Below are 26,073 nucleotides of genomic sequence, written 5' to 3'. Positions count from 1 at the left end.
AACCCAAACAGCAACACATACAGCAAAAACAAAATGAAGGAATTGAATCAGGTATCGTAGCAATGAAGAAGTGACGTTGTATCTGGTTCTAATGACAGAAAATATAGACCATTGGTGTATGAGATCAAAAAAGTGTCAGATGCCCATGGTGCACCTGCGAGATGTTCTTGGAACACCAGTGTTCCCTGGCACATAGTTTAAGAAACACTGGTCTAGATGGTGAGCTCTCCAGGACACGGACTTCCTCTCTGTGTCTGTACAGAACCTAGCATGATGAAGTCTTGGTCTTGGTGGGGATCTTTAAGTACCACAGTTATACAAATGCTACTAATAATGGATTTGAGGCGATAACCCTAACTCTGAAGGGAGCTCTGATAAAACCATGTCAGGCCATTGAGTCTGGTATGGTTCTGCCTGTGGCCCTCATGGGGTTCCTGTTTCTGAGGGCTCCCTATTTGCATTAATATCTAAGTGCCCTTTTAAAAGCTAGTGATATCAGTAATTAATTATATTTACAGCAGAACAATTGGGCAATTACTGCCTCTGTCAGAAGGCAATGAATCAACCTCTGGATCCCACTTATCAGCTGGCTTGGCAGGACGGTCCTTGTGCTCACTTTGGGCGCTGTGATTAGCTTCCTGAATTAATGATGTTTAATGGGGCCCTCGACTGGGAATAAACAAGGTGCCAGAGTTCGTTCCCAAGGGAATCTCAGGGCCAGTTAATGCATGGGAACATGACATAAAAGTGTCAGGTCTCTGCCCTTTCTATCCTTCTCCTTTCCTCTCTCTGCCCTCTCCCCTGCCCCTCTCTTTCTCAGTTTGTCCCCTTCCCAGCTCTCGGCACACACCCAGAGGCAGAGTCGTGTGCACTACTGAGCTCAAAAGTGGGTAACACACACCAGAACAGCCATGCTGGGCCCCTCTCCAGAGCCATCTCCATGGGGCCCAGAGCCGGTGGGTGAGGCTCAAGGCAGCAATCTGGCAGCAGGGCCTGGCTAGTGGGCCGTGGATGTAAAAGTCAATTGGAGTGCAGGGCCCTAAAGGTGCAAGGCCCAAGGGAACCACCTGGCTCAAAAGTAGGACCTACCTGTCCCCTTCTCCCCGCTGAGGCTCCTGGCACCTAGTGTCTGTGCTCAGTGAGTCATGCATGCAGAGGACCTGGTGTGACCAAAAAGCTGGGCAGTGATGTGCCGGAGTCATTTCTTAAAAAGCCCCTCAAGCTCTCACCTTGAGAGTGGTTTTCAAGAACACTTCTCATGTTGCAACTCCTCCTTGAAATGATCCTCTGCCATGAAGCCTACGGGACTTGGGCCCTGGTGAGGCAGATGGCCAGCTAGAATGTCAATTTTCCTGCTTAACAGTGTCCATTTGGTTACCTCATCTTCTGTCTCAGCCCATCTGTCTGGTTTGTCCACCTGCCACATGGATGATTTTCTAAAAGCTCTGCCCTGGAGTCTATGAAGGCAGTTATGGCGGGGAAGTTCCCTGACCTGAGTTAAACAGGGTAAATGGTCTTTGCCTCATGGGGCAGGCACTGTCTCCACAGATGTCAGGGCCAGAAGAGACCCTTGTGATCACCCTGTGTAGCCCAAGTCAAAGCACCTCTCCACCATAATTTCTAGAGTGGAGCTTTTAGAAAAACATCCTGTTTTGAGGCTAAAAATCCTCCCATCCAGTCCTGCCCTGTGGACTGTCCCCATTTTTCATTCACAAAAGGCGAAGGGGCTGTTTTTCCTTCTTTTGTCCCTTCTTTAATCCTACCGCCAGACAACCCTCTGTGACACCCCCATCCAGCAGCCGTGTCTCACAGGCTCATTTTGAATAAATCCATGTGGTGATGGGGGTGAAGGAAGGGCTTCTCTCTCCTTTTGCCGCCCATACGCCTGAGCCTACATGGTATTAGCACTATGCCAACAGCCACTCCCGTCTCTCCCTTTCCTCAGCCTGGGAGAATCTTCATTTGCCATCAGGAGTGGTGGGAAGGGGGCGCCACACCATCTCCACTGGAACAGGTGTATCGATTCTTTGAGCCTCAGAGGCACCAAGGTGCCCCCACAGAAGCCCCTGAGTCTCCCTTGGTTTGGACAAATTGGTCTCCCTGGGGCCAAGCAGGGCTGGGGCCAGCCGCAATCTGTGCTCCCTTTGCCACTGGGGCTGGATCTATTACAGTGCCTTGGACCATATGGCCCTGAGCCTGGCCTGGGTGTTCCTAGGTGATACCGTAAGACAAAGAAGTACTTTATTACTCCTCATTCACTCAGCGATTAACCCATCCTGAGGGAGTGCAGAGCTTGAAGGGTGAGCAAACTGCAGCTTTGTTCCCCCTCTGGGACACAAGAACTCCATGAACCTGCAACAGCCCCAGTTGGAGTCCTCCTAACGACACACACACTCCACACTGGGGTAGTTCTGGGTTTTCAAACTTGGCAGGAGCTCAGCTGCCAGCGCACGGAGACCATGGCCTATTGTGCTGATCATTGTTCTCTGGTGCTCCCACATCTGCTCCCCTTAGTTGCCTCTTGTCTCATGCTCCTCTGTGGTCTGTATTTCTATGGAGGCTAGTGAGGTCCTGAGTCAGGATTTAGGGCCTAGGTGCTACAATAACATAAATAAGTAAATAATAACAATAAGTATTTTTAAAATCTTCAGGACTGGATCTGAAGACAAGGACAAAGACAGCAGGGTGCTCAGCACCTTGCAAGAATGGACCTAACATCTGGACCATAATGAAACAGACACAATGTCCATCCAGACTGCTATCCACTCTGTCAGTACAGGTTGAACCTCTCTAGTCCAGCACAGTCTCATACAGCAACAAAAGTAATCTGGCACAATTTTCATTAGCCAGATGACCACTTACCATGGGTATGGCCAAGTTTCCCAGAGTCCCATAAAGTTTATTTCCAGCCACAAGTCCTGGCTGTCAGTGTTCTGTGCTGCTGTTTAGCTGTAATTTACCCCTAAATGTCTTCTAAGAGCCCTGTAAGCAGTGGAAGTGTTGGTAATGCTGCTAGACAATATTGACCTCCCACGGTCTGGCTAATTCTCTCATTCAGCACTGGTCAGATCCTGACGATGCTGCACCAGAGAGGTACAACCTGTATCTAATTCTGTGTGCCCTTGAGGAAGTTGTAAAACTCCCCTTTTGCACAAGTATGTGTAGTTCTATATGACAGGAGAGCAGGTGAACATTCTCTTCGGACCCTGCGTGGTGATCGCGTCCTTAAGCCATGATAACTGACAGCCCTGGGCAGTTTTACTCTTACTATAACACCACAGTGACTGTGGTTCTTATTCATGCAGCAGCGTCTTGGTCTCTTCTCCAGTGTGGGGAATCTCAGTGCTCACCACCTGACAGACAGCGGTGGCATCCCTCGGCTCTTCCACCCTTCTCCTCTCTTTCAACGTGGAAATCAGAAAACAACCGCTTTCCCCTGCCAGTCCTCAGTTCAAAGCCCAACCTCTGGCAGTCCAGGACCTGGCACAATACACTCCATTGTCCTTGTCAGATGCTGAGAGGCAGCCAGAACACAAAGACAGGCTGGAGACACTGGCCCGTGTGCCCGGAAACCATAGCCCAGTCAACAAAAGCATCATCTTCTACAATGGAGGCTGAATACTGAGGGGACTCTGGGTGACACTCAATATGTTCTATTGTCCCAGAAGGCCCTGCGGGATCGTACAATGAGATCAAACAGCCTAATTCTGACAGGTGAAGGGGGGGACAAAAAAAACCCTGTCCCTCTTCAGATCTCTCCTTATCTCCCTGACTATCTCCTGGGCTTAGCCTGGGTGTACTTGCTTGCAATCACTTCGCAGCAAACCAATCAGAGGCCAAGCACAGCCCTCAGTCCCCTTGACTGAGGTGATTTATAAATGACTCACTGGTTTATATTTGAGCACAGTCCTCTGCTCCTGCACACCTTTACCTGGGGAGCAACTCTCTGCCTGGGCTTTCTTGGCACCTTCACAGCTCACCGAGCAGAATTAGCCCTTTCTTCACGCCAGCAAAGGGGAAGGTAAGCCCCTGCTCCCAACAATGGTGCTCTTTGTCTGGGTGGGTGTGGGGGATTCGCACTGCGGTTGCACAGCCAGAGGGTGTGAATTTCAATATTTGGAGACCTGGTTGTTGAATGATTTCCCCCTGCCAAAGGGGATTTACAGCAGCAGCTTTGCTGAGGAATTAGCAACAGCAAATATCAAGGGACCTCAGCTGTGAAGGAAGGCCACAAGAGCCAAATATGGGAATTAATTATCCCCATATTTATTATTTATGAATTAATATGGGAATTAGTTCATTAATGACCAAACCCTGCTGTCCTTACTCAAACTCCCGCTGAGATCCAGAGAGTTACTCATAATTACAGAGGCCAATGGCCTGATCTGGTTCTCGTGAAAGTGCTGCACCCATTCAGCCCCTGGGGCTTTGCAGTCCCTGCACCAAGGAGTTTGCAGCCTCAAGCAGACATTGTGGCCACCACCCCCAGTCTGCAATGTGGAGTTTGTGCAGCTCGGCTAAGGAATAAATAACAGGAGCATGGCCGGGGAGAGGGAGAGTATAAATGTCTGCCCTGACTAGCACACCAAGAAGTGGGAGGAATGATTGAGGGTGGGATGACATTGAAGAGAAGAAACTGTAGATAGAAACCAGAAGGTACTCCATGAAATGTGTTAGATGGCGGGACAGTGCCCAGATGGAAGTAGGGGAGGTTTTGGTGCTTGGGTGTTTTAAATCTAGCCTTTGATATGTTTGATAAAAGAACAGTCCTGCCTGGAACTGCCTCAATGGCTCACAAACCCCTAACCCCTAGAGATTGTCCCAGCCCCCTGCCTGCTTGGGCCCTGTGTCGGCTTCCAGTTCTGTGTACAATGGTCAGGGAAACTATGTTGCATTAATTCTCCCTCTGTGTGCCACTAAAATCTGTCCACCTCTGACTTGTGCCTGGGCTGAGAACCTTGGGATGTGTCCTCCCCAGCATGGTCCCTGAAGAATTTCTTACTTACCTTATCATTTGCTGGTCAGCCAGCAAGTGCTTTCATTAACCTCTTGGTATGGAAAGCAAAGATGGTTCTTGCCTAGGTTCAAACTCTGGGTGGAGAGAAATGCTCTCCTCTGCCCTGACTTTTGGAGCGGATAGACTCAATGACCGGAAAGGTGTTTTTTCCTTCTGTCATGTCAGATTCCCTGCGGGCGGGAGTGTGGGTGTGTGCCCTGGAAAGCTCAAAGCAGTCTGCTTGGATAAGAGCATTCTCAGGTGCTACAGGAATGCTGTAGTCTGCAAACTTCCTAATTTCTGAGACTTTCCATTGCTGATGCGCTCTTCAAAGGGCAACAGCTGTTTTAGAGCTTCATGAACCAATAGCCAGAGGGGGTTAGTGGGAGGGCAGATTTTTCACCTTCCCCTTGATTCTTTTTAAGTTAGTTCTCAGTCCCTTCCCACAGAGCTATGGAAATGCAATTCCCAGACCCAGCTACGGTGGGAAAGGGAGCTGGGATGGAAAACTTTCCACCTGCCAAATACTGATGGTATTGAAATTAGTGGCAAGATGCCCATGGATTTCAGTACCATCAGGATTTGTCCCTCTGAGTGTTCCAGAACTGGGTGAGTGTTGCAGAATCCAGCTGCCCCCTACTTGACACCACATGAGAAAAGAGAGGGCTGGGAGGGATCCCTGTAGCCTTTAAATACAGCCCTTAAATGGGGACATCTGGTCACCCTCCCCCTAGCTGGCAATCTCAGCAGACAGCCTGAGGACAAAAGAGGATCTGAAGAATCAGTGCCTCTCCAGGCCCTAGAGATGCCTCCTAAGGGGCACGTCTGGTGCACAGTGTGGGGCAACAGGCTGTATCTGTAGGGTAGCCATGGACAGAAGCTGTCAGCTTCTAGAGCTGTCACTCTGGCACCTGCACTGAGTGGTGCTGACGCAATAAGTGTATTGTTCTGCACTGGAGCAGCGCTGCACTGGAGCCAGATAATCTTTTATTCCATGAGGTTAGTGCAGGAGCTGGGTCCCCCACTGGCTACCCTGATGTCTACTCCTGCTTGGCTTCAAGCCTCCTTGCACCCCCAAATCGGTTCCATAAACGCACCCTGCCCGCCACCTCCACTTCTTCCCACCATTAGACTGGGGCTGGCTGCAGCAGAACTCTGAAAGCCCGGGGCAGGGCTGAGAGCAAGGCGGCTATTTAACGAATCAGAGAAAGACTGAGATAAACACTGGTCTCATGTGTACAACAGTCCGGAGTTATTCCCTCGAGTCTGAAGGAGTTACTCCAGCTTCACACCAGAGACCAGAATTTGCCCTGAGCAATGAAAGCATTTTCCTTCACAAACCCCCTTTCAACCCAACATGTGGCTTCACCTACAGATGCTGGCGTATGTCTACAGCGCTTATTAGTACGGTTACCAAGTGCATAGTTAGTTGGGTCTGAAACGCCTGTGAAGTGGTACAACAAATATTGGCACCGGCCCAGTGGCAGCCACGAACGTACAGAGCCTGAGCAGCTTGCTGAGGTTTGCTTCCCTCTCTCCCACCCCTCGATCCCCTGCCTGTGGCAATCAGCTATTAACCTTCTCAAACAGTTCACCCCTAAGAAACCACAGTGGCTGTGCAACAATGGGGCCACATGATGGCCACTTCACTTTGGGCAATAGGAGCTGAGGGCAAGAAGATGAGACAATCTGGCTATGGGGCAAGGTGTGGCCCAGATGCCCTACCTGGGTTCCTGCAGTCTGTTCTATCTAATCGCCTTAGGGCAGGGGTCTCAAACTCATGACCCGAGCTATTCCACAATCCAGCCTGTGAATAGCTGCTGGCACGTGAGTCCTGCAGCCCTGACGGGATGTCCCTACCCTTTTCCCAAGTCCAACCTCTGCCCCACCTCTAATCCAAATCTCCCCTCAACAAACCCCTTCCCTCAAGCCCCCGCCCCCTGAGGGATGCTGACTCAGGAATTATCAGGGGCCTGGCACAGGACAGCAGTAGGGATCTGGGTCCCCGCCTTTCCCATATTTACCGCAGCAGCCATGCCATCTCTCAGGCCACTATTGTCACCCCACTTCACTGCTGCTGGCCTCAGCCCACCCAGGGCCCCAGAGGCTAAGCTGTCCATGGAGACCATCCCACCCATAGGACAGTTGAGACAGCCACCACAGGGTGCCACAAACACAGGGCCTGGGGCAGCCAGGCCAAACCATCCTATGGACAGGACTCCCCTGGGCCAGAAGCGCTCTAGCCCCACTGTGCTACCAGTGGTGCTACCAGGGATCCCTGGAGGGGGTTTTAAATTGTCCAGGGGCAGCAGGTGGAACGAAGGGATGCACGAGGCAGGGAGCACACAGGTCAGCAGGCAGGGCCAGGAGATGCACAGGATGGGGACTCACGGGAACCTCCCTGGAGGCCTGCCAGAGAGGGGTGCCCGGTGGCCCGCTAGGAGGTTTGAGGACTGGCACTGGCCCGGGTTTTTTTATTTTTAGCAGGGCTATCCTCACTCCTCATTACAGCACTTATTACAGCACAGCTTTTCCAAGTGTGCAGCCCCTGGGATGGCAAGATGGCATGGGTGAACAACCAGGACGTGAAGAAATGTGCATGTGGCATGGTGGAAAGAGTTGCCTACAGTGTCTTTTTTGTAAAAAAAAAAAAAAAGGAGGAGCTGGCACGCAGCCGGCTCCCTGTCCCTGCCTGCCTCCCAGCCAGTCCAATGGCTCAAGTTGCCAACATGCTGGTACTCAGTACCAGCAAGTTCCAGCAAAACAAAAGCACTGGTTGCCTATAAGACAAAACTCTTAATACTAGGATATCTGGTCACTTTAGCAGGCCCTCACCCACTCCCACTGGACACTTTAAAATGTGGCCACTCATGTCTCAGTTCTGGTCTAGATGTCAGACGTTTTCCCAACATAACGGATTGGTTAGAGAGGAGCTGGGGGAGATTGTGTTTTAAGCAGTACGGCTAGCTCAGTGAAAGCTCTAGCACAGGCACAGTTTTGCCAGTGTAAGGTGCTATATGGTTGATTTTGCAACACCAGACCAAAAACAGCTATACTGCAATGAGCACTTTTATATGGGTGAAACTCTGGCTGCACTTGGAGGGAATGGGGCTGGGAATTGAAGTTCTGGTTTGGCTATGCTGCCATAATAAACACAGCATAACTTTTCAGTGCCTAAGCTCCAGTGTTCCCTGTAATCTGGGTGCTTGGGCAAATGCTCAGGTGAGATTCCAATGCTGCTCAGCTGATTAGCAGAGCACACACAGCAAGGTTCTGTGTTTCTATGGGTGGTGCACTTTCACACATGCCTCAGGTACATTAAAATTTATTCCACGCATTGGTGGAAAAGATTAGAAGGAACACTGCCAACCACTGAAATCTCTGGGTCTTAACAGGACTGGAGATTGAGGTGGACAAAAGTGTGGATATTTAAATTAGAACAAACATTTCTTAGGTAAACTCATTGGGCTTGGTGAGATGAGATCGGGAGAGGGTGGGAAGTAGTCATGCTAGGAGATACTGGGATATAAAGATGAGTGCAGTACAAATAGAAAAAGACTATTTTTTTAAGGGAGGGACTTTTAAGTATGTGTATGTACAGCTCCTAGCATCATAGGGCCTCATCCTGACTGAGTCCTCTAGATGGTACTAGAGTACAGACAGTGACGGTGGAGTAAGGAAGGTGAAATAAGTTTGATCAGCATTCCTTGGAGTGTGCGATTTATGAGATATTATGAAAAAACTTGCATTGGTTTAGAACAGACCTCTCATCCTCCCGGATCCCATGTGATCGACTAACAAAAGGAAAGGCTAAAGAAAGGGAAGGAGAAATAAACGATCTGTGGTCTTGGTCTGCCAAACATCCAGCATACAGAAAAGTGGATTTGATTATGCCCAATATTCCTGCGAATTTTTTCCATCCATGTGTGGATTTTTTTCCCTCTCATGGGCAGAATAATGTTTTATGTGCACCAATGCATGTGCAAACGTGCACCCCCGATAGAAACAAAGCCTCGCTGTGGGTGCTCCATTAGTAAGCTGGGCAGCATTGGAAATTCTCTCCAATGGGTATCAGGCCCATGCACTTATCTTGCAGGGAACGCTGGTTGTACCTCTCTCTGCCTTAGGGAACAGCCTGTTTTGTCTCTCTGTTTTTGGCTGGCTATGTATTAGATTTCTGGCTTCTAAAAAATAATGTAATGTTGCAACCTTTCAGAAACCTATCCAACTTGCTGTGTGCATGTCAAGAATCTAACAGGTAGGTATTAGGAAAGGTGAGATGATTAATTTGGGCAAGAAATTTTGCCAGTTCCAGAGTGTCATAGAAATACACTTTGCCTTGGATCCTCAGCTGGGATAAAACTACATAACCGTACTGACTTCAGTGGAGCTGCACCAATTTACCCACTATCTGGCCCTTTGGTTTCACAAAAAATTCTTTGCTTTTCCAATTATTTGTATTTAATTTCCACATCACAGGGGAAAAGCAGGAAGTGACCCCACATGCTGTCAGCAGGTTTGGTTTGTTTCATGTTTCTTCAGCACAGTCACATCCCCTCTCCAGGGTCACACCCATAGCTAGCTGAGCGCACATCACAAGGGCATCTCAACTGCATGACATGGTTGGTTCCCGTGTCTGTCCTTATGGCCTCCAGGGCAACCTTGCAGCGGTGCAGCTCTAACAGAGCTATTGAGGCTATTCCACTCCCACACTCCGCTGGCAGCCGTGTTTGCAGCACTGCTTGCTGGGCCTCTTGCGGTAGCTATCCAACGGGGACCAGATTCCAATGAGCTGATGCAGTTGCAATGCCTGTGCACTGTGGACTAAGCCAACTGATCTAATCCTGGGTGTTGCATCCACTTTTCACTGGTGATGGGCATATTATGGGTCCATGAGGTTTTGCAGACATTGCGTGGGGAGTCCTGAGCGTGCAGTGGTTTCTTCTAACACTTCCTTACCTGGTGTAGACCCAGAGGCAAAAGACGCCTTTGAAGAACAGGACCTTACCAAATTCACAGCTGCAAAAAACCTGCCGTGGACTGTGAAATCTAGTCTCTGCCATGAAATCTGGTCTTTTGAGTGCTTTTGCCCTACACGACACAGATGTCACGGGGAGACCAGTGTTTCTCAAATTGGGGTTCCTGACCCAAAAGGGGGTCACATGTTATATTTGGGGCAGGTGCTCACAGTATTGCACTGCCTTTGGAGCTGAGTGGCCAAAGAGTGGGACTTGTTGGCGGGGCACCCAGCTCTGTTGGCAGCACAGAAGTAAAGGTGGAGATACCACAGCATCCCTGTGCTGCTGGGGGGTTGACTCTGCCGTCAGAGCTGGGCTGCAGCCAGCAGCTGCCACTCTCCCGCTGTCAGGCTCTGAAGGTAATGCAACAGAAGGGGCCTGGCCCCAGGCTGCTCTGTTCCTCTGGCTCCCAGCCACAGCATTCCTCTTCCTGACACCAGTGAGTATGATGGTGAGCCTGATTCCTGCTACTGCTGCCAGGCCCTCTGCTAGTCCTCTGGGCTGCTCTGGGCCCCATGGGTCCCACCCCCCAAAGTGAAGGGCCTGGGGCTTACCCTGAACTGTCCAGTGGAATGGAACAGCTGCACCGGCTGATGGTGTCTTCCCCCACAGCCCTCTGCTCCCCCTACAGAGCCCCCATCCCCGGTGTCTCACTGTGGGGCAGCAGCCCCCATTGCCTAGGAGCCCTGACATGGGACAGCAGGCCCCCATCCCCAGAGGCCAGTGTTCCATGTTTGCAATAGAACAATGTGGTCAGCCTAGGAGTAGGGCTCTCTGAATTCATGGAGACATTAAGGAATCAGGGAGAAAACCAATGGGAAGGGGTGAGACACATCATGTCTAAAGAATTATACCTAAAAGATGTGCATTTTCTCCCTAAACATAACGGGCCAACTTCTTCCCTTGTGAAACTCCACTGAAGACCCTTCACTTACACCTGGGGTGAATGTGACCATATGTTAAACAAGCTATAATTCACCTGCTCTCAGAGAAAGTCAGCTTTCCACCAACTTTCACTCATTTTGATTCACTCTCTTCGGATCTGAAGTTGCCCTCTTGCCTCAACTCTGTCAGCACCAAATTGTTGTTCTGTGTTGTTGGATCCTATCAACACCAAGCGGAAACTTCAATGTGACTTTCTCTCCCCAGACACAGCTATCAACAGCGCAGGGACAAGCGATAAGGCTTTGGCATTTGTTGCAGCGAGGCTGGTGCTAGGAGAAAAACCTGTGCTTGGCACACCTGGCATGGTTTGAAACAAGCAGGACCTGAATTAACCAATCAGGGGCTCCCAGGGCACCATGCAACACTGCAAATCAGCTGATACGTTGTGCTTGTGTGACCTTAGGAGATCATTTATTTTGCCTGCTCCATATCTTTGCTGGGAAATAGTTCTGCCTCAGTTCTTAGGGCACGTCTTCACTACATGGAAGATCATTGTGGTCAGGGTTGATCTTCCAGGATCCAATTTCGTGCACTGAGTAGGGATGCATGAAATCGAATTATCTGGGGTTGACAGTCGAAACCTGTACTCCTCAATATGGTGAGGAATAAGGGAGGTCGACAGGAGAGTTTCTCCCATTGACCTCACTCAGAGAAGACAGCACCGTAAATTGGCAGCAGATAAGTCGATTCTAGTGATGCAATTGCTGTAGCTGTTGCCAATCTACAACCCATTTTAACGTCTAGTGTAGACCCGGCCTTAGCGTGCTCAGAATTCTGTGTCATAGTTCAAGGAGTCACAGCTTTCCTTTTCCTTTCAATCTCCCTCTAGTCCCAGATTACCATGTCCTCACTTGGAATCAAGGCCAGTTTCCCATTGCACCCAGCACCCTGCAACACCCCTAAAACACGGAAGGGCCTGGTTTTACAGAAGAGCTGGGTATTCAGTGTGGTGCTTCCTGAGAATCTAAGAAGAACCTGAATTCTTTAGAGAACCTGACTCCCAGTTAACAAACCTATGGTTGGCAGCACAGCCTTTTCCTGCCTTTGGGATCCCATTTTTGTGGGTACTTGAAATGTCTCCATTTTACCTCCAACTGAGTATTAAACCAGATATCCCACTTGCCTCTGTGGTACCCTTTCAGGACAGCTGGCTTAGCCTTTGTTTACTGCACAATCAGGTGACTCCTGCTCTTTAGTTCTGACAGCGCAGGTTTAGCTCGCTGTTTGATCTAGGGCAAGGCCACTGATAAGCCAACTCAAGAACTTTCTCTGAGATGCTGACCTCATCAGCCTGTTTGCTCAAGATGGAATTCGATCATGAGGATATTTCCCTCCCCTCCACATTTACTGTGTTTACTACTATTTTTTTCCCATGTTTGCCAGCCCTTCTGCTCAGCAACAGGACTTCACGAAAGTGCCTGGTATTATCAACAGATGTGGTCGCTCTGACGGCATGGTGGGCACAGGGCTCAGAGAGTGATGGGTCAAGAAATAAAGCTGGGGTGGGGGGAGCCCCTTCACACACCTGGACGTGAGGCCAGGGCAACTGGAATTTTGTGATCTTTCGTTGATTTGGGTTTCAGAATGAGCTGTGGGGGAACTGAGCAGCTGGAGTGAGGCGGGGTGGGAATGACTTAGAGAATCTGGTGTGAAGCCAGGAGGAACTCTGTATCCAGAGCAAGCTGTAGGGGACTGAGAATGTGGCGTGAACCTACTTTTGGAGTAGGGCTGGCCACAGACTGCACAGGGCCCTGGGCAAGGAGGGGCAGAGCTTTGGGCAGCACAGCTGGGGTCTAATCTCCCCCAGCCAGGCCTCAGGGCAGCCTGAACTATGCCCTGCAGGATGCTGGCAGCAGTTTAAGGGTTCAAGGCTCCATCCACTGCTGATGCCCTGGTAACTGTGGGCATGCTGCTAACCAGCTGGATGGCACTGGGATTTCTCCGGAGCAGCCACACAAGCGCACAGCTTACAGGGAATAATGGCAGTGGTGGCAACCTGGAGTCCCAGGTTCTATTAAATCCCCAGGCCTCGGGCCCCTTCCCATTGGCAGGTCTGTGAGGGAGAGAGGAGGGAACTGGAAATCTAAAGGGATGGAGCTAGGTGAACTGCAAGTCTGGAACAAGTCCAGTGGGGAGTGACTGGGAATCTGAAGTGCCTCTGGACTGATGGAGCTTCTAGAATGAGCTAGGCACTGCTGAGGATCTGGAGCCAGGTGACGCCTGTATGGATCAAAGAATCTAGAATGAGCCTGGAGGGAATGAGTTTCCTGAGTGAGCCCTGAAATTCAGGTCAAACCTGGGGCTGTGTTTAGAGTGAGCCTGAGACAACTCTCAAATGGCCCTATCTTCATAATGGTAAAAACAAGCTGGGATGATATCAGGGAGGTTCTGAACCAGAGACCTATGATGCAGGAAGGGAAGCTTTCCCGGCACACAGTCATACCATGACTGTCTCCTTCCCTTGCCCTGTCCTGCCTCATGTCTGGGGGAAATGGTCTTGGTCCTTCAGTAAGTGGCAGCCTTCTGAGTCAGCACTGACCCACACCCCACCCTGGTATTCGAGAGCCCAGCACTGTTGGTCTGTCTCTCTGTGATCATTAGAGTTTTTGTGGCATGAGTCACAGCACAAGTGTTATTAACCTGGGCTTCCTGGCCAAACTTCGATCAGCCCCATCATGCTGCTGACCTATATTTCCTTAGCCATTTCAGCTGTGTGCATGATCCTTCACTTCCTGCCCCAGACTTCTGGGTTATGTTGCTGCACATGGTTAAAATCTTCCAGACTTCACTCCAGAAGTGGCTACCTTTCAGCCAACAGTGACATCGCTCCCCTGCGCACATTCTTATTGGTGAAATCCTGGTTCCCACAGGTTCACAATCTCACCCAGTAAGTTTAGGACCTATTCTGGATGGTGCCAAGCCTGAGACGGGGAGGCTATCGGAGCTGAGTGTGCATCGTCTGGTGTGCAACACACTTGGAATGATATTTTCAGGTTTGACCAGACAGGCAACTCCATCAGCAGGCAGGGAGAAGGAACATTTGCACAAGGAAGTTGCTTTATTCCCATAGTGCCAGGCACTGGTCTCCATTACCATCCCTCTCTGCCCAAATGGAAAATGCTTTGCAAGTTAGTAGAGGCTGGAGCAAGCCATGGTTGATATTCATTCCAGGCAACCTATTAGGCTCCTGGGTTTCACAAGCGCTTATTCCACAATAGTCAATACAGGCAGCACTAGAAGTGTGCAGAAAAGTAAAACCAGTGAAAAACACCCAGCTGCCCCCAATAATGTCCCTGCCTGGGATGAAATATTGCAAAGAAAGCAGGGATAGCTGGAAGCTGCTGTCTATCAGAGATGGTCCAGTCCCATCTGCCCTTCCAGCTCTGTTCTAATGAGCATGAACCTTTGTCTTTGAAGAAAGCCTGGAGGAAAAGCACAGCTTAGGAGGCTGGGACCACGGATTACCATAGGCGTGTGTGATGGACTTGCACAAAGCTATAGCCTGCAGCCCCATGACCTCTGGCTAAGATCTCATCAGTTCTCAGAGTTAGAGTTGGAGACCTCTAAAGGTATATCTACACTGCAATCAGAGGTGTGATTGCAGCACATGGAGACATACCTGAGTGTCAGGATCCCAACAAGGGCAGTCAGGCCAAGGGTCAGAGTAGGGTCAAACTGAGGCTGGGAGCAGCAAAGGCATTTCGTTGCCCAGGGGCCCAACAACTCCGTTGGCCCTTGCTTGGCCTTAACACATGCATAGACAGATTTTCCCCATGGACATGCTGGACACCAGGCCTTATCTGACCTCCTTTGTTCATGCAAATGCTACCATTTTGGCAATCTCCTGAGATCATCTAATTCTATTCTGAACCCAGACTGGGCTTCCATGCAGAAAATGCACATGGCCAGATAGACCCACTGATGTCAGTGGGACCAAACCAGGGACAAACTAGGCCCAAAACATTTAACACTAAGTCAAAATGGCAATTCAAGGTGTGATTGCAGGTCAATAGACACACAGACTAAAATTAGCAGAACAGATGTGGTGGTGTGAGATGCTGAGCAACGCGAGAACTCCCTCATCTGCCCTGTTGGCTTAGTTAAAGCTGGAGGATGTATATCGAACCATGCAGCAATCGCTCCTCAGACTGCAGTGCTGACAATACCCTCTATGCAGACAGGACATAGCTTTTCCTCTCAATACCTTTATTCCATCTTGCCGATAGGCCTTGCCTGCACAGGGATATTGACTGAAATATCAACTGCGGCAGTTCTTTATTGCCCCCATATGCCTGTTTTCAGACATTTTGACTTCCAGCTGGTCTGCCCCAGACTGGAATTTGGAGCACAAAATAGCATCTTCCAGGCAGCATGACCTAGCACACATATCGTACGTGTGAGGTTATGCTGTGCAGAGCAAATAGGTGTCCTTCACACCCCCAGGGCGCTACTGTGACTACCTCCAATGACTGATGGCCCCACTTCGTGTCACAGTCCTTCATGTAAGAACCCCTGAGCTACTTCTACCACTGTGTTATTCAGAAACTGAAATGATTTTTATTCTGGAACTCAGCAAGGACTGTCATTCTCGTGTGGGTCTTCATAGTCACAGAAGACGCCGTAAATGAAGTCCTCAATTGAAACTATAAAGGGTGCGCTCCATAGTCTATGCAGACTGAAGGATGCCTACTACACAAAGAAGGCCTTAATTCTGGTTTGCAATGGAAGCTCTGGATATTCCTGGGCCTAGCAGAAAACAATCTAAAAACAGGCACAGGGAAAATGTGTTATGCAAGTACCCCCGGAATTGTGGACGTAAAATGACACCTGGTTCTAAACTCAATACCCCATGCCGTTTTGGATTTACCTTTCACTCAGAAGAGTCAGCTCCAGAATCCTCTATTTGGTTTCCTCTAAAACTTAGAGTTCTGGTAAAATGGGATCTGGATAAAAACCAGCTCTGGTTTTGGCTCTGTGAAGCCAAAATACCAACTGAAAAGGTTTTGCACAATCCAAACCTGGCCCAGTCTCTTGCACCAATCATCTAGATGCCAAAGTTTTCCCCAGCTCCCAACTTTCAGCAACATGCATTTTATTTCTTGATCACTGCCCCCTGAAATTCCAACTTCTTTCCTGCCCTTCTGTGCTGGGACAAAACATACTTAAATAAATGTCAGGCAAAAATAATTATCCACATCCTTCTTTCAAATTTATGCATCCTTCCTTCCCATCCTCAGACTCGTCAGTTCATAATGGTTCTCCCCTCTCTTCTGATGGCTTTGTTTATACTAAAGTGAGACATGGGACTTATTATCTTCCCCTGGTGACACATAGATATTCCATAGGACTGGTCCAACCGGACTTTTCGGCATTATTATCATGCAAGTAGGTCAGCAACTGCTACATTTCTATGTGAAAGAAAATTGTACCCTGCTTCTGGCACAAATCAAATATTGGTCCACAGCTCTGAAAAGGACAGAGTACTAACTCTAAATGCAAATATGAAATGCTGAGGGTGTTATGTTTACAGATGAATTAATGAGGCATTGTAGCTGGAACCTCTTGGATGAAAGCTGCCCATAAAATAAATGTATCCCACTGTGCAGTGCTTCCCAGACATGCTAAATTAATCCTCCCAGCTATGACGTATCACTAACCCCATTTTATGCTCAGTGGAACTGAAGGTGACTTTCCCAAGGCTGAGCAGTAAGTCACTGGCAGACCTGAGATTAAAACTGCACTTCCTGACACTCAGTCCTGTGCACATTCCTTTAGACCGCATTGCCTCACTTGTGAGTTTCACTATAAAACAGCTGACAAAAATCCAATTTGTTCAAGAGGTGGTGGCCCAGTCTGGAAACAGACAATCCCTTGCTCTGGAAGCCTCCTTGTGTAAGGAAGAAAGATATTTAGGGGATAGAATACTCCAGGGGAACTCCTAAATGCCTGGACAAAGGAGGCTACACCCAGTCTCCCTTCTTCTTGTCCTGTAAGTTCACTTGGAGGCCAGCACTGCTCACTCCAGTTTCCCTTCCTTTCCTCTGCTTTGCCTTGTCTTGGAACAGTCTGAAGGACACAGAGATGAACCAAGCCAGACCGCGCTACATCGTCGACCGTTCTGCATATTCCGTTGACCTCTTCGATGAAGAGTTTGAGAAGAAAAAGAGAAGTTACCCACTTGGGGAAAAAGTAAAGAACCTTTTCAGGTAACGTGGAATGGTACTAAATCTCCGTTGGAGCCTGATGCCAGGTCAGATTTGCCTCAATAGTGCAGTGTTTGAGGGGGCAGAAAGAGGAGGCAGAGAGAATGTGATCGATGTATTTCCACTAAAAAATTCCAGAGGAAACGTGTTTTTATGCAAATAAATAGTCTCCTGTAGTGTTTTATAGCCTGGGCATGGCAGCATGGGGCAAAGCCATTGTAGCCCACGCACTTGTGCGGGGGTCACTGTCCCATGGAGTGGTGCCTACGCCATGTCACAGAGGAAGAATGGGAGCCCTCTATGGCATTAGCTGGGAGGCAGCTGGCTTTTTAGCTGAAATTGTAGAGGTGCCTGCACAGAGCTCCCAGGTTCAAGTCTGCCTGTGGGCAGTCACACAATGACAACATCTTTGTTATTTTCTAGTCAATTTCACAGTTAGTAGAGAGATTTTTCAAAGGCAAAAAGGGTGGTGGGGCAACCTCCTCTCACCTCCCTGGAGGCGTGGTTCAAAGGCTGTGTCATGCAGCTCTGGTAGCATAAAAAGATTTTGAAATAATCAGAGATTCCCTCTTGAAAATGTCCCCAGCCGTATGGGGGGGCTCCTCAGGTGGCACAGACCTAGCGTAAGGGCTCTGCATCTTCCCTGTTTTCAGTGGAGCAATACAGGCAAGACCAAGGTTGCAGTGTATTGCATTATGGCTAGTCCTTGCTTCCCAGGGTTTAGCGTAGGCCAGTCTTAAGACCACTTTAGCTTACCTTGAGTGCAGAGCCCTGCCTTAGAACACTTTAACACTCTTCGAACATGTCCTGGCCCTGTCCACAGCCTAGGAATGGAATAACTGAGAGTGAGGCCCTAGATGCCGATAGCTAACTGAGCACAGATATTTGGAGTGGAAAGATTTCTGAACACGGAATGCAGTAGTCCAAGAGCTTTGGACAGTCAAACGCGTAAGCTAGTGATTCTTTATTAAACTCAACACACTGGTGCCTCAGAGCTGTTCGCACATTGACTTTAGATTTGGGTGGTGTCCAGGTGCCTAAACAGCCTTTTCAGGAGAAAGAGTCTTTGAGCAAACCCAAGGCATAACTGTTCTGTATCTCACTTCACCAAAGCACAGAACAGCACCACCCCAGGGAGCAAATGCAGTCACAGCTGCTGGAGATCAGCAAATCTGGGCTAAGCAAAACGGGGTAATGAATATATTTGATGAGGTTTGAACTGTAATTGAAAGGTAAATGGCCTTATGGTTTACACTTCAAATGAATTCATCTGCAGAGTGCCACATAACCAGCAACGAAAGCAGCCTGGCGGTACTTGTAAGAATGTTTTTTCTTCACATTTATATAGAAAGCATCTTTTATCCAAGCATCTCAAGGGACTTTGCAGGCATTAACTAAGGAAGCCTGTGCATGTACTGGTAGATCAATATGATTGATTGGAAGCTGAGATTCAGTGACAGGCAGGAGCGGAGAATGTTGGGAAACCCTGTGTCCAAATCCTCTGTTCTGACCACTAGAGCAGGGGTGGGCAATAAGCCAGAGGCGGTTCACCAGATTTAACACCTGGTGGGCTGCTGGCGCTTTATTTACCTGTGCATCTGATGGTACAGCCACTTGAAGCACCCATTGACCATCAGTCACCATTCTCAGCCAATGAGAGCTGCAGGAAGCAACATGGACAGGGACATTGCTTCCCACAGTTCCCTTTGTCTGGGAACAGCCATGTGCAGCCAACAGGAGCTACAAGCAGCAGTACCTGCAAATGCACAAGTAAATCAAGTGCCAGCAGCCCACCAGGGGCTACCCCAGGTGAACTGTGACAGGTTCATGGGCCGCTTATTGCCCACTGCTGCACTAGAATAAAACACTGCCTAATATCAGTTCAGGGGCAGTACATACAAGAGATTATTTTAATTTCAATAGGAGATACGTATCTAAATCCCCATAGCAGCAACGAAGGGTCCTGTGGCACCTTATAGACTAACAGAAAAGTTTTGAGCATGAGCTTTCGTGAGCACAGACTCACTTCATCAGAGACCAGCATCTGATGAAGTGAGTCTGTGCTCACGAAAGCTCATGCTCAAAACTTTTCTGTTAGTCTATAAGGTGCCACAGGACCCTTCATTGCTGTTACAGATCCAGACTAACATGGCTACCCCTCCAATACTTAAATCCCCATAGTAACTTCAGAAACTTCATCTACTCTTTCTAAAATAGAAACCTCATCCAACGCTACATTTAGGGTCATACACAGATCCTGGTGATCCTCTTCCCTTTTCCAGGATGTGTGCTGTTCAGCCTATGTTAACAACCAAAGACAACTTCTGAAGAATGAGTTTTCACAAGGCCCTATGTTTGCCAAAATGGTTTATTCCAGAATAATGAGTTTATGTGGTTTCTAAAGTCTGCTTCCAACATTTGTCTGTTGTTTGTTGGATGTGATCAGTAAAGCTGTAACTTGATTTTGCTTCTGCTGACTTTTAAAGAGTATGTGATCCAAGTCTCCTAGTAATCCAGAATGAGAACTGGGGCAAACCAACAGTAGTTCAGATTATGCTAAACCTCACTGGCTGGGCTTTTATTTTGCAAGGTCAAAATCACACTCATAACATGGGGCAGGTCCAGATCCTGGGTTATCTGAACCTTCGAAGCTTTGGTGAGAGGCTAATTTGGATAATACTTCCAGTTTCCAGGCGGACTGCTGTGTGAAGCAGAATTGAACAAAAGGGGCAACTTGCAAAAATGAAACAAAACTGGGAACAGTTTTGATCTAAGCAGCATTCGCTCCAAAGTTTGGGCATGGCTTGGGTATGTGGTTCTGACCCAGCCCTATGAGGATCATGACTGAGCAGCTAAGATTAAAAGGCCTGGTTCATCTTTGGATTTCTCCTGATGTCAACACCTGAGCCAGCATGATGTGTCTGCACAACACTGCCACATCAGACTGTGATACTTCACACCCCTTCTGCACTAGTGTAAATGGCTGTCCAAGACAAAAGATAGTGAAAATGAGGACCATTGTCCTCTGCATAGGAAAACTCACAATGATAAGAAATGCTTCTAAACCAGACCCTCCTTCTTTACATGTGTATATTTCCTCTCTAGATGTTCACCATCCAGATTCAAACTCATCATCTACAGTGTGTTTCCAATACTTGCTTGGCTCCCCAAATATAAAATTAAAGACTACATTGTGCCTGATGTCCTGGGTGGAATCAGTGCCGGAACAATTCAAGTACCACAAGGTAAGACAAGGTTTCCTTTCCCCAGTGGGAGTTAGGCAGTCTTTTCCGCCCATGAGTAGCTGGGAGGACAGAAAATTCCCAACTTGCTCCAATTAAAGTTCTGACCTGCTGCTGTCAATGGCTGATTTTATCCCCTTCCTGGAATCTGGCTTTAGTAGTACAGAACATAAGCCCTCAGCCAAAGCTTTCTCCTCAAACCTGGCTCACCCTGGATATCCCTGCAGGGCCATCCTGGCTCGATCCCTAGTTCCCTCCCACCAGTGGGGTCACACCACTTATCCTAGTAACAGAGAGGAAGCTGTGCTAGTCTATACACTATCAAAACAAAAAGCAGTCAAGTAGCACTTTAAAGACTAGCAAAATAGTTTATTAGGTGAGCTTTGGTGGGACAGACCCACTTCTTCAGACCAGAACAGACTCAGTATTTAAGGCTCAGAGAACCAAAAACAGTAAGCAAGGAGGACAAATCAGAAAAAGATAATCAAGGTGAGCAAATCAGATAGTGGAGGGGTGGGGGGGAAGGTCAAGAATTAGATTGAGCCAAGTATGCTGAGGAGCCTCTATAGTGACTCAGAAAGTTCCCATCACGATTTAAACCATGTGTTCATGTGCCGAATTTTACACATTAACACATGGTTTAAATCGTGATGGGAACTTTCTGAGTCACTATAGGGGCTCGTCTGCATACTTGGCTCAATCTAATTCTTGACCTTCCCCCCCACCCCTCCACTCTCTGATTTGCTCACCTTGATTATCTTTTTCTGATTTGTCCTCCTTGCTTACTGTTTTTGGTTCTCTGTGCCTTAAATATTGAGTCTGGTCTGGTCTGGCTATGGTCTGAAGAAGAGGGTCTGTCCCATGAAAGCTCACCTAATAAACTATTTTGCTAGTCTTTAAAGTGCTATTTCACTTATCCTAGGAGAGTTAACAAGCTGCTCTTACCACAAAGGCCCAGTCAAACTGACTTAGCAGCTTTGTGCAGATTTTTAACTTCTGCTAACAGGTGAGTCACTAGAAGCATCCTGTGTTCCTGTGAAGACTCACAGATCCTGCTCTCTTGGTATGGCAACCCACAAATGGCCACTATAGGCCCTTTTGCACCTTCCCCTGAAGTGTCTAGTATATTGTCACAGGCAGGCTGTTGAGCTAGCTAGGTAAGTGGTCTGCCCTAGCAGGAGAATTCCTGGGAACTGCAGCTGTCACTGAGATGGAAAAGCTGAAGTCAATTTCGCTTGCATTTTTCAGGGATGGCTTTTGCTCTTCTTGCCAGTCTGCCTCCCGTCAATGGACTCTACTCCTCCTTCTTCCCTTTGATACCATACTTCATCCTAGGTGGCATCCACCAGATGGTCCCAGGTAAGTTCCTCTTTTGGGGTCTGAGATTTGACTGTCTGCCTTGCATTCCAGTTACAGGTTGCACATCCCAGGTCTGGCAGCCTGGGGACCTGAGCTGTCCCAAATGAGAGATTTTGTTGGACCAGGGGTGGTCAGTGCTCCCAGGTTCCCTCCACACCATTGGCCATCAGCCCAGACCACTTTGGATCCTGCAGGGTTACCAGCTGCTGACCCCCTCGGCCAGCTTCCCAGCCCGGCTGCAGCCTCCCAGCTGCTTTGCAAGTGTGGGCGAGTCCCTGTGCCAAACCCACTTTAATGCTTTCCAGGAAAGGATGCCTTGTACACATGTAAGTCACCCATGTGATTGCTCTGTGCTGCAGGTACCTTTGCTGTCATCAGCATTATCGTTGGGAATGTCTGCCATGAACTGGCTCCTGAATCTGATTTCCAATACATTAACGATTCCACCAACGAGGTGAGCATCAACACCACAGCCATGGAGGCAGCCAGACTGGAGATCTCCGCAACATTAGCTTGTCTGACAGCCATCATACAAGTAAGGACATCTCTGGACAAACATCCTGAACTAAGTATTAGCTTACCCCTTGCATGGAGGTAGCCAGTGACCAGTTACGCAGGTCAGCTGCAGTGGGATTGTGTCAGACATACGCCTTTCAGGAAGGGAATGACACACAGATGCAAAACTGGGCCTGTTTCAAGGGTCCTGTGATCCTGGCCTCCCACTTCAGAAACACTGGACCTCAGACACTACAGTGACTCCTAAACTATCATAAGAACCTGGATAGCGGGACCCAACCTGTATTAACGTTTCTGAACAAGAGACACACTGAGGTCTCTGTTCTTTTCCCACAACCATCAGCTCATAGCTGCTGCAGGTGTGGTTTGACTCCCAAGCCGCTTTGCAAGGGAACACATGGCATGGTAGAAAATGAAGCATGTGGCAAGGCCCACAGGAGCCACAGTGTGTGCTAGTGGATTAGCCTGTGACCCTGAAAAGACAGTCGGGATTTCCACTGCCTGTGCTCACGGGAGGCGTCTGGCTTTTGGGGCATGTCAGGGAGGGAGGTTGTGGTTGCCAAGGTGCGCAGAGCTAGTCATGGGCTCACGAGCTCACCAGGCAACATGAGTGGCCCCAAGGGCACAAAACCACAGCTCGGGATTAGGGCTGCATGGGGCCATCCCCGCAATGCTCCCAGGGCCTTTCTATTGGCTCTTTGCCATGATTTGCCCTGAGCTAGCGACACAGCTTCCAGTGCCAAGTGGCTGCCCAGCACCACTGCAGCATCTCTCCATGAGCGATCGTGGGCATGGCTGTTCCCAGTATGTTTTCACAGTGATTTGTATGTCCACGCATCCTTAGATCTGCCTGGGATTCGTGCAGTTTGGCTTTGTGGCCATCTACCTCTCAGAATCCTTCATCCGAGGCTTCATGACCGCAGCAGGGCTCCAGATCCTCATCTCAGTGCTCAAATATGTCTTTGGCTTGACAATTCCTGCCTACACAGGGCCCTTGGCCATCGTTTATGTAAGTGAGCTCACCGCTGGGGGCAGGGCACTTCTCACCGCGCCCCAGGCACTAGCACACAGCAGCCACTGCCTCGACAAATGTGTGGTGATGTTAATGAATAAATGCCGAAGGAGCAGATGGGTGACAGGGTGTGAGCACACGACTGTCTGCTCCATTCACAGTGCTAATAGCCAGCGTGCCTTGTGCTGCCGTTGTAATAAATAAAACCGCAACCAGAGCTGAGCCCTGACCTGATTGTTTTAATTATTACCACTGATGGGCCTCGGGGGAGTTTTAGAAGGAACATTAGCCTTCTTGCTCCAGGGCATCAACCCGTCTCTACTCATGGTCAGAGGAAATGATCCATGGCACTGCTTATCTCATAATTGCCACCCTCTGCACCTTCATAGGTGCTGGAACTAACGGGGGTGAGGGGGCAGGCAGGTGCTGAAGCACTCACTGGCTTGAAGTGATTTCCATTCGAGACAGGATTTACAGCTTAGTTCAGCAGGTCTCAGCCCCTTTCTCCCCTGTAAAAATTGTTCCAGCACTCTGTCTTACTCTGATATATTTGGTATTGGCCACCAATGTTCCCCCTATTTTTTTCCATCCATGTGCACTATACATTTTGTGCACTGAGGCACGTACAGATGTATGCCACCAATAGAAACACAGGCTGCCAGATGGGGTGCTCTTCTGATCCACTGGGCAGCACCTCAATCTCTCCTGGGTGGCCCCCCAAGTGCTCAGCTTAGAGACACACTGGTGGCCAGCATCAGAGGTGGTGTATTGAATGATGGTTTCCTTGTCTGGTCCAGTAACAGACAGGTAGCCATGTTAGTCTGTATTCCAACAAAACAAAACAGCAGTCATGTAGAACTTTAAATACTAACAGAATGATTAATTTGGTGATGAGCTTTTGTGGGACAGACCCACTTCATCAGGTCAATAGCATTTCCAATACCAACTGACATATAGAAGTACAAAGGTCCAAAAAAAATTGCAATAAAAACTGACAAATCGAATACACAGGACTGAAGGAGGTGGGTGAGGGATGGGGGATGTTAAGTGTCTTGCCTGAGATAATTACAAGCATCAAAGGAAGGGAAGCAGTCCTTGTCATGTGTGAGGTAATTGTTGTATTTGTTCATAGCAAGCATTAATGTGTCAAATTTGAATATGAACTCCAACTCATACATTTCTCTATCTAATCTGTTTCTATAGTCTCTTTGTTCTAAGACACAAATTCTCAGGTCTTTAAGAGAATGGCACACTCCACTGAAGTGTTCAGATGCATCTGACAAAGCGGGTCTTTGCTCCCAAAAGCTTATGCTCCAAAAAATCTGTTAGTCTATAAGGTGCCACAGTACTTCTTGTTGTTTTAGCACTGGAGAAGTGGAAGAGAACTGGAGACTAGGAAAAAAAAAAATCCATAGGGCATTGATCCACATTTCACCCTCCTTTGACTGATGCCAATCACGAGGGTCTCCACTGCAGGGAATAGAGGCAGGGGTGTAAGACAGGGATGAGAGCTATTGAACCAAACTGTAAACCATGTATGTGATGGAAACCACTTCAAGCCAGAAGGTGTGACAGCACCAGTGGCTCACATATGTCCATGGGGAGGCCAGAGTGGGGCAGGGGCAGGGGCAGGGGCAGGGGCGGGGTGGGGGGGGGTCTGCTTTGCTCACTGGAATTCTAAGCAGCCCCTCTCAAGTATTCTGACTGCTGTCTCTTGTCTCCCCCATAGACATTTATCGATATTTGCAAAAATCTTCCCAAGACCAACGTGGCCTCCTTGGTCTTTGCCCTGATCAGCACGGTGCTGCTGATTATTGTGAAAGAACTGAATGTCAAATACATGAAGAAGATCCGGGTGCCCATCCCCATGGAGATCGTCATAGTAAGTGACTTCCAAATTGTGTCATCCTCTGTCGATCAGAACAGAAGCAACCTTCACCTGAAAGGGGCTTTTCTCCTCATGGCTTGCCAGGCTTTGCAGGAAGGTGCACCTCCAGGACAGACAGATAGAAGGCCTAGATTCCAAAGCACACAGGGTGAGGCATGATTTCAGACCAAGGATATCTGCAGGGTGTAGATACTTGGGGCAGCCAGAAGTGTCATTATAAAATAGAGTTTTTGGTTTTGATTCATGTGGAGGTTGCACCCCTGGGGTGCAGTGCACCAGTCATTTTCTCCACATGGTCATTTACACCCCAACAAAGCGGGTGTAGACTGAGCAATACACTTCTGAGCTGGTTGCATTTAACTCTCACCCTGTGTTCACTTTGCCCGGGTTCATAATCTGGGGCAACTAGGAATCAGGGCACCAGAATTTGGCTTCAGTTTCAGAAATACGGCCACCCCAAAACCTCAGCTAGAAGCTGCCGACCCCACTGAATTTCATGGCAGAACTTGTGTGGGTTGTGAGTCAAAACATTTGGTTCAGGGATTCCCAAATCCCAGCCATGGCTGTGCCAGATTCAATCATCCAGTTGTGGTGGCGCTCTGCTAATCAGCTGGGCAGTGCCTGACTCTCTCCTGGGCAGCCACCTAATCACTCATCTTACAGTGAACATTGCCCCCAGCCTTTGTTTCATCCTTGTATATTGGACTATCAGTGCACTCCTTTAATGTCTATGAGGGTAAGCGCGATTCATCCATGGCAAAAATGCCCAGAACTCCCATTGAAATGAATGGATGCTTCTCCCACTTGACTTAGGGCTGAATGTGGCTTTCAAGATTTCATTCTTAGCTGTTTTGTTGACTTTAGCTACCTCCTCCTCCTCTTGCACAGCTAGGT

General features: G+C 48.7%; 1 protein-coding gene across 1 annotated transcript in view; it reads left to right on the top strand.

Annotated features, from left to right (window-relative positions):
- The first annotated feature begins 17,040 nt into the window (after nucleotides 1–17,040).
- Nucleotides 17,041–26,073, top strand: part of SLC26A9 (solute carrier family 26 member 9) — a 33,915-nt gene continuing 24,882 nt past the window's right edge. Inside the window, exons 1-6 of the mRNA XM_074977583.1 lie at nucleotides 17,041–17,165; nucleotides 20,268–20,407; nucleotides 21,653–21,763; nucleotides 22,123–22,298; nucleotides 23,124–23,288; nucleotides 25,021–25,173. Of these exons, the coding sequence (XP_074833684.1) occupies nucleotides 17,041–17,165; nucleotides 20,268–20,407; nucleotides 21,653–21,763; nucleotides 22,123–22,298; nucleotides 23,124–23,288; nucleotides 25,021–25,173 (870 nt within the window). The remainder of the gene's footprint in view (nucleotides 17,166–20,267; nucleotides 20,408–21,652; nucleotides 21,764–22,122; nucleotides 22,299–23,123; nucleotides 23,289–25,020; nucleotides 25,174–26,073) is intronic.

Source organism: Carettochelys insculpta, chromosome 26 (assembly GCF_033958435.1).
Source record: "Carettochelys insculpta isolate YL-2023 chromosome 26, ASM3395843v1, whole genome shotgun sequence".
In the NCBI taxonomy this organism is placed as follows: domain Eukaryota; kingdom Metazoa; phylum Chordata; order Testudines; family Carettochelyidae; genus Carettochelys; species Carettochelys insculpta.
The sequence above is the reverse complement of the archived record's forward strand: the minus strand, read 5'-3'. Positions and strand labels throughout refer to the sequence as shown.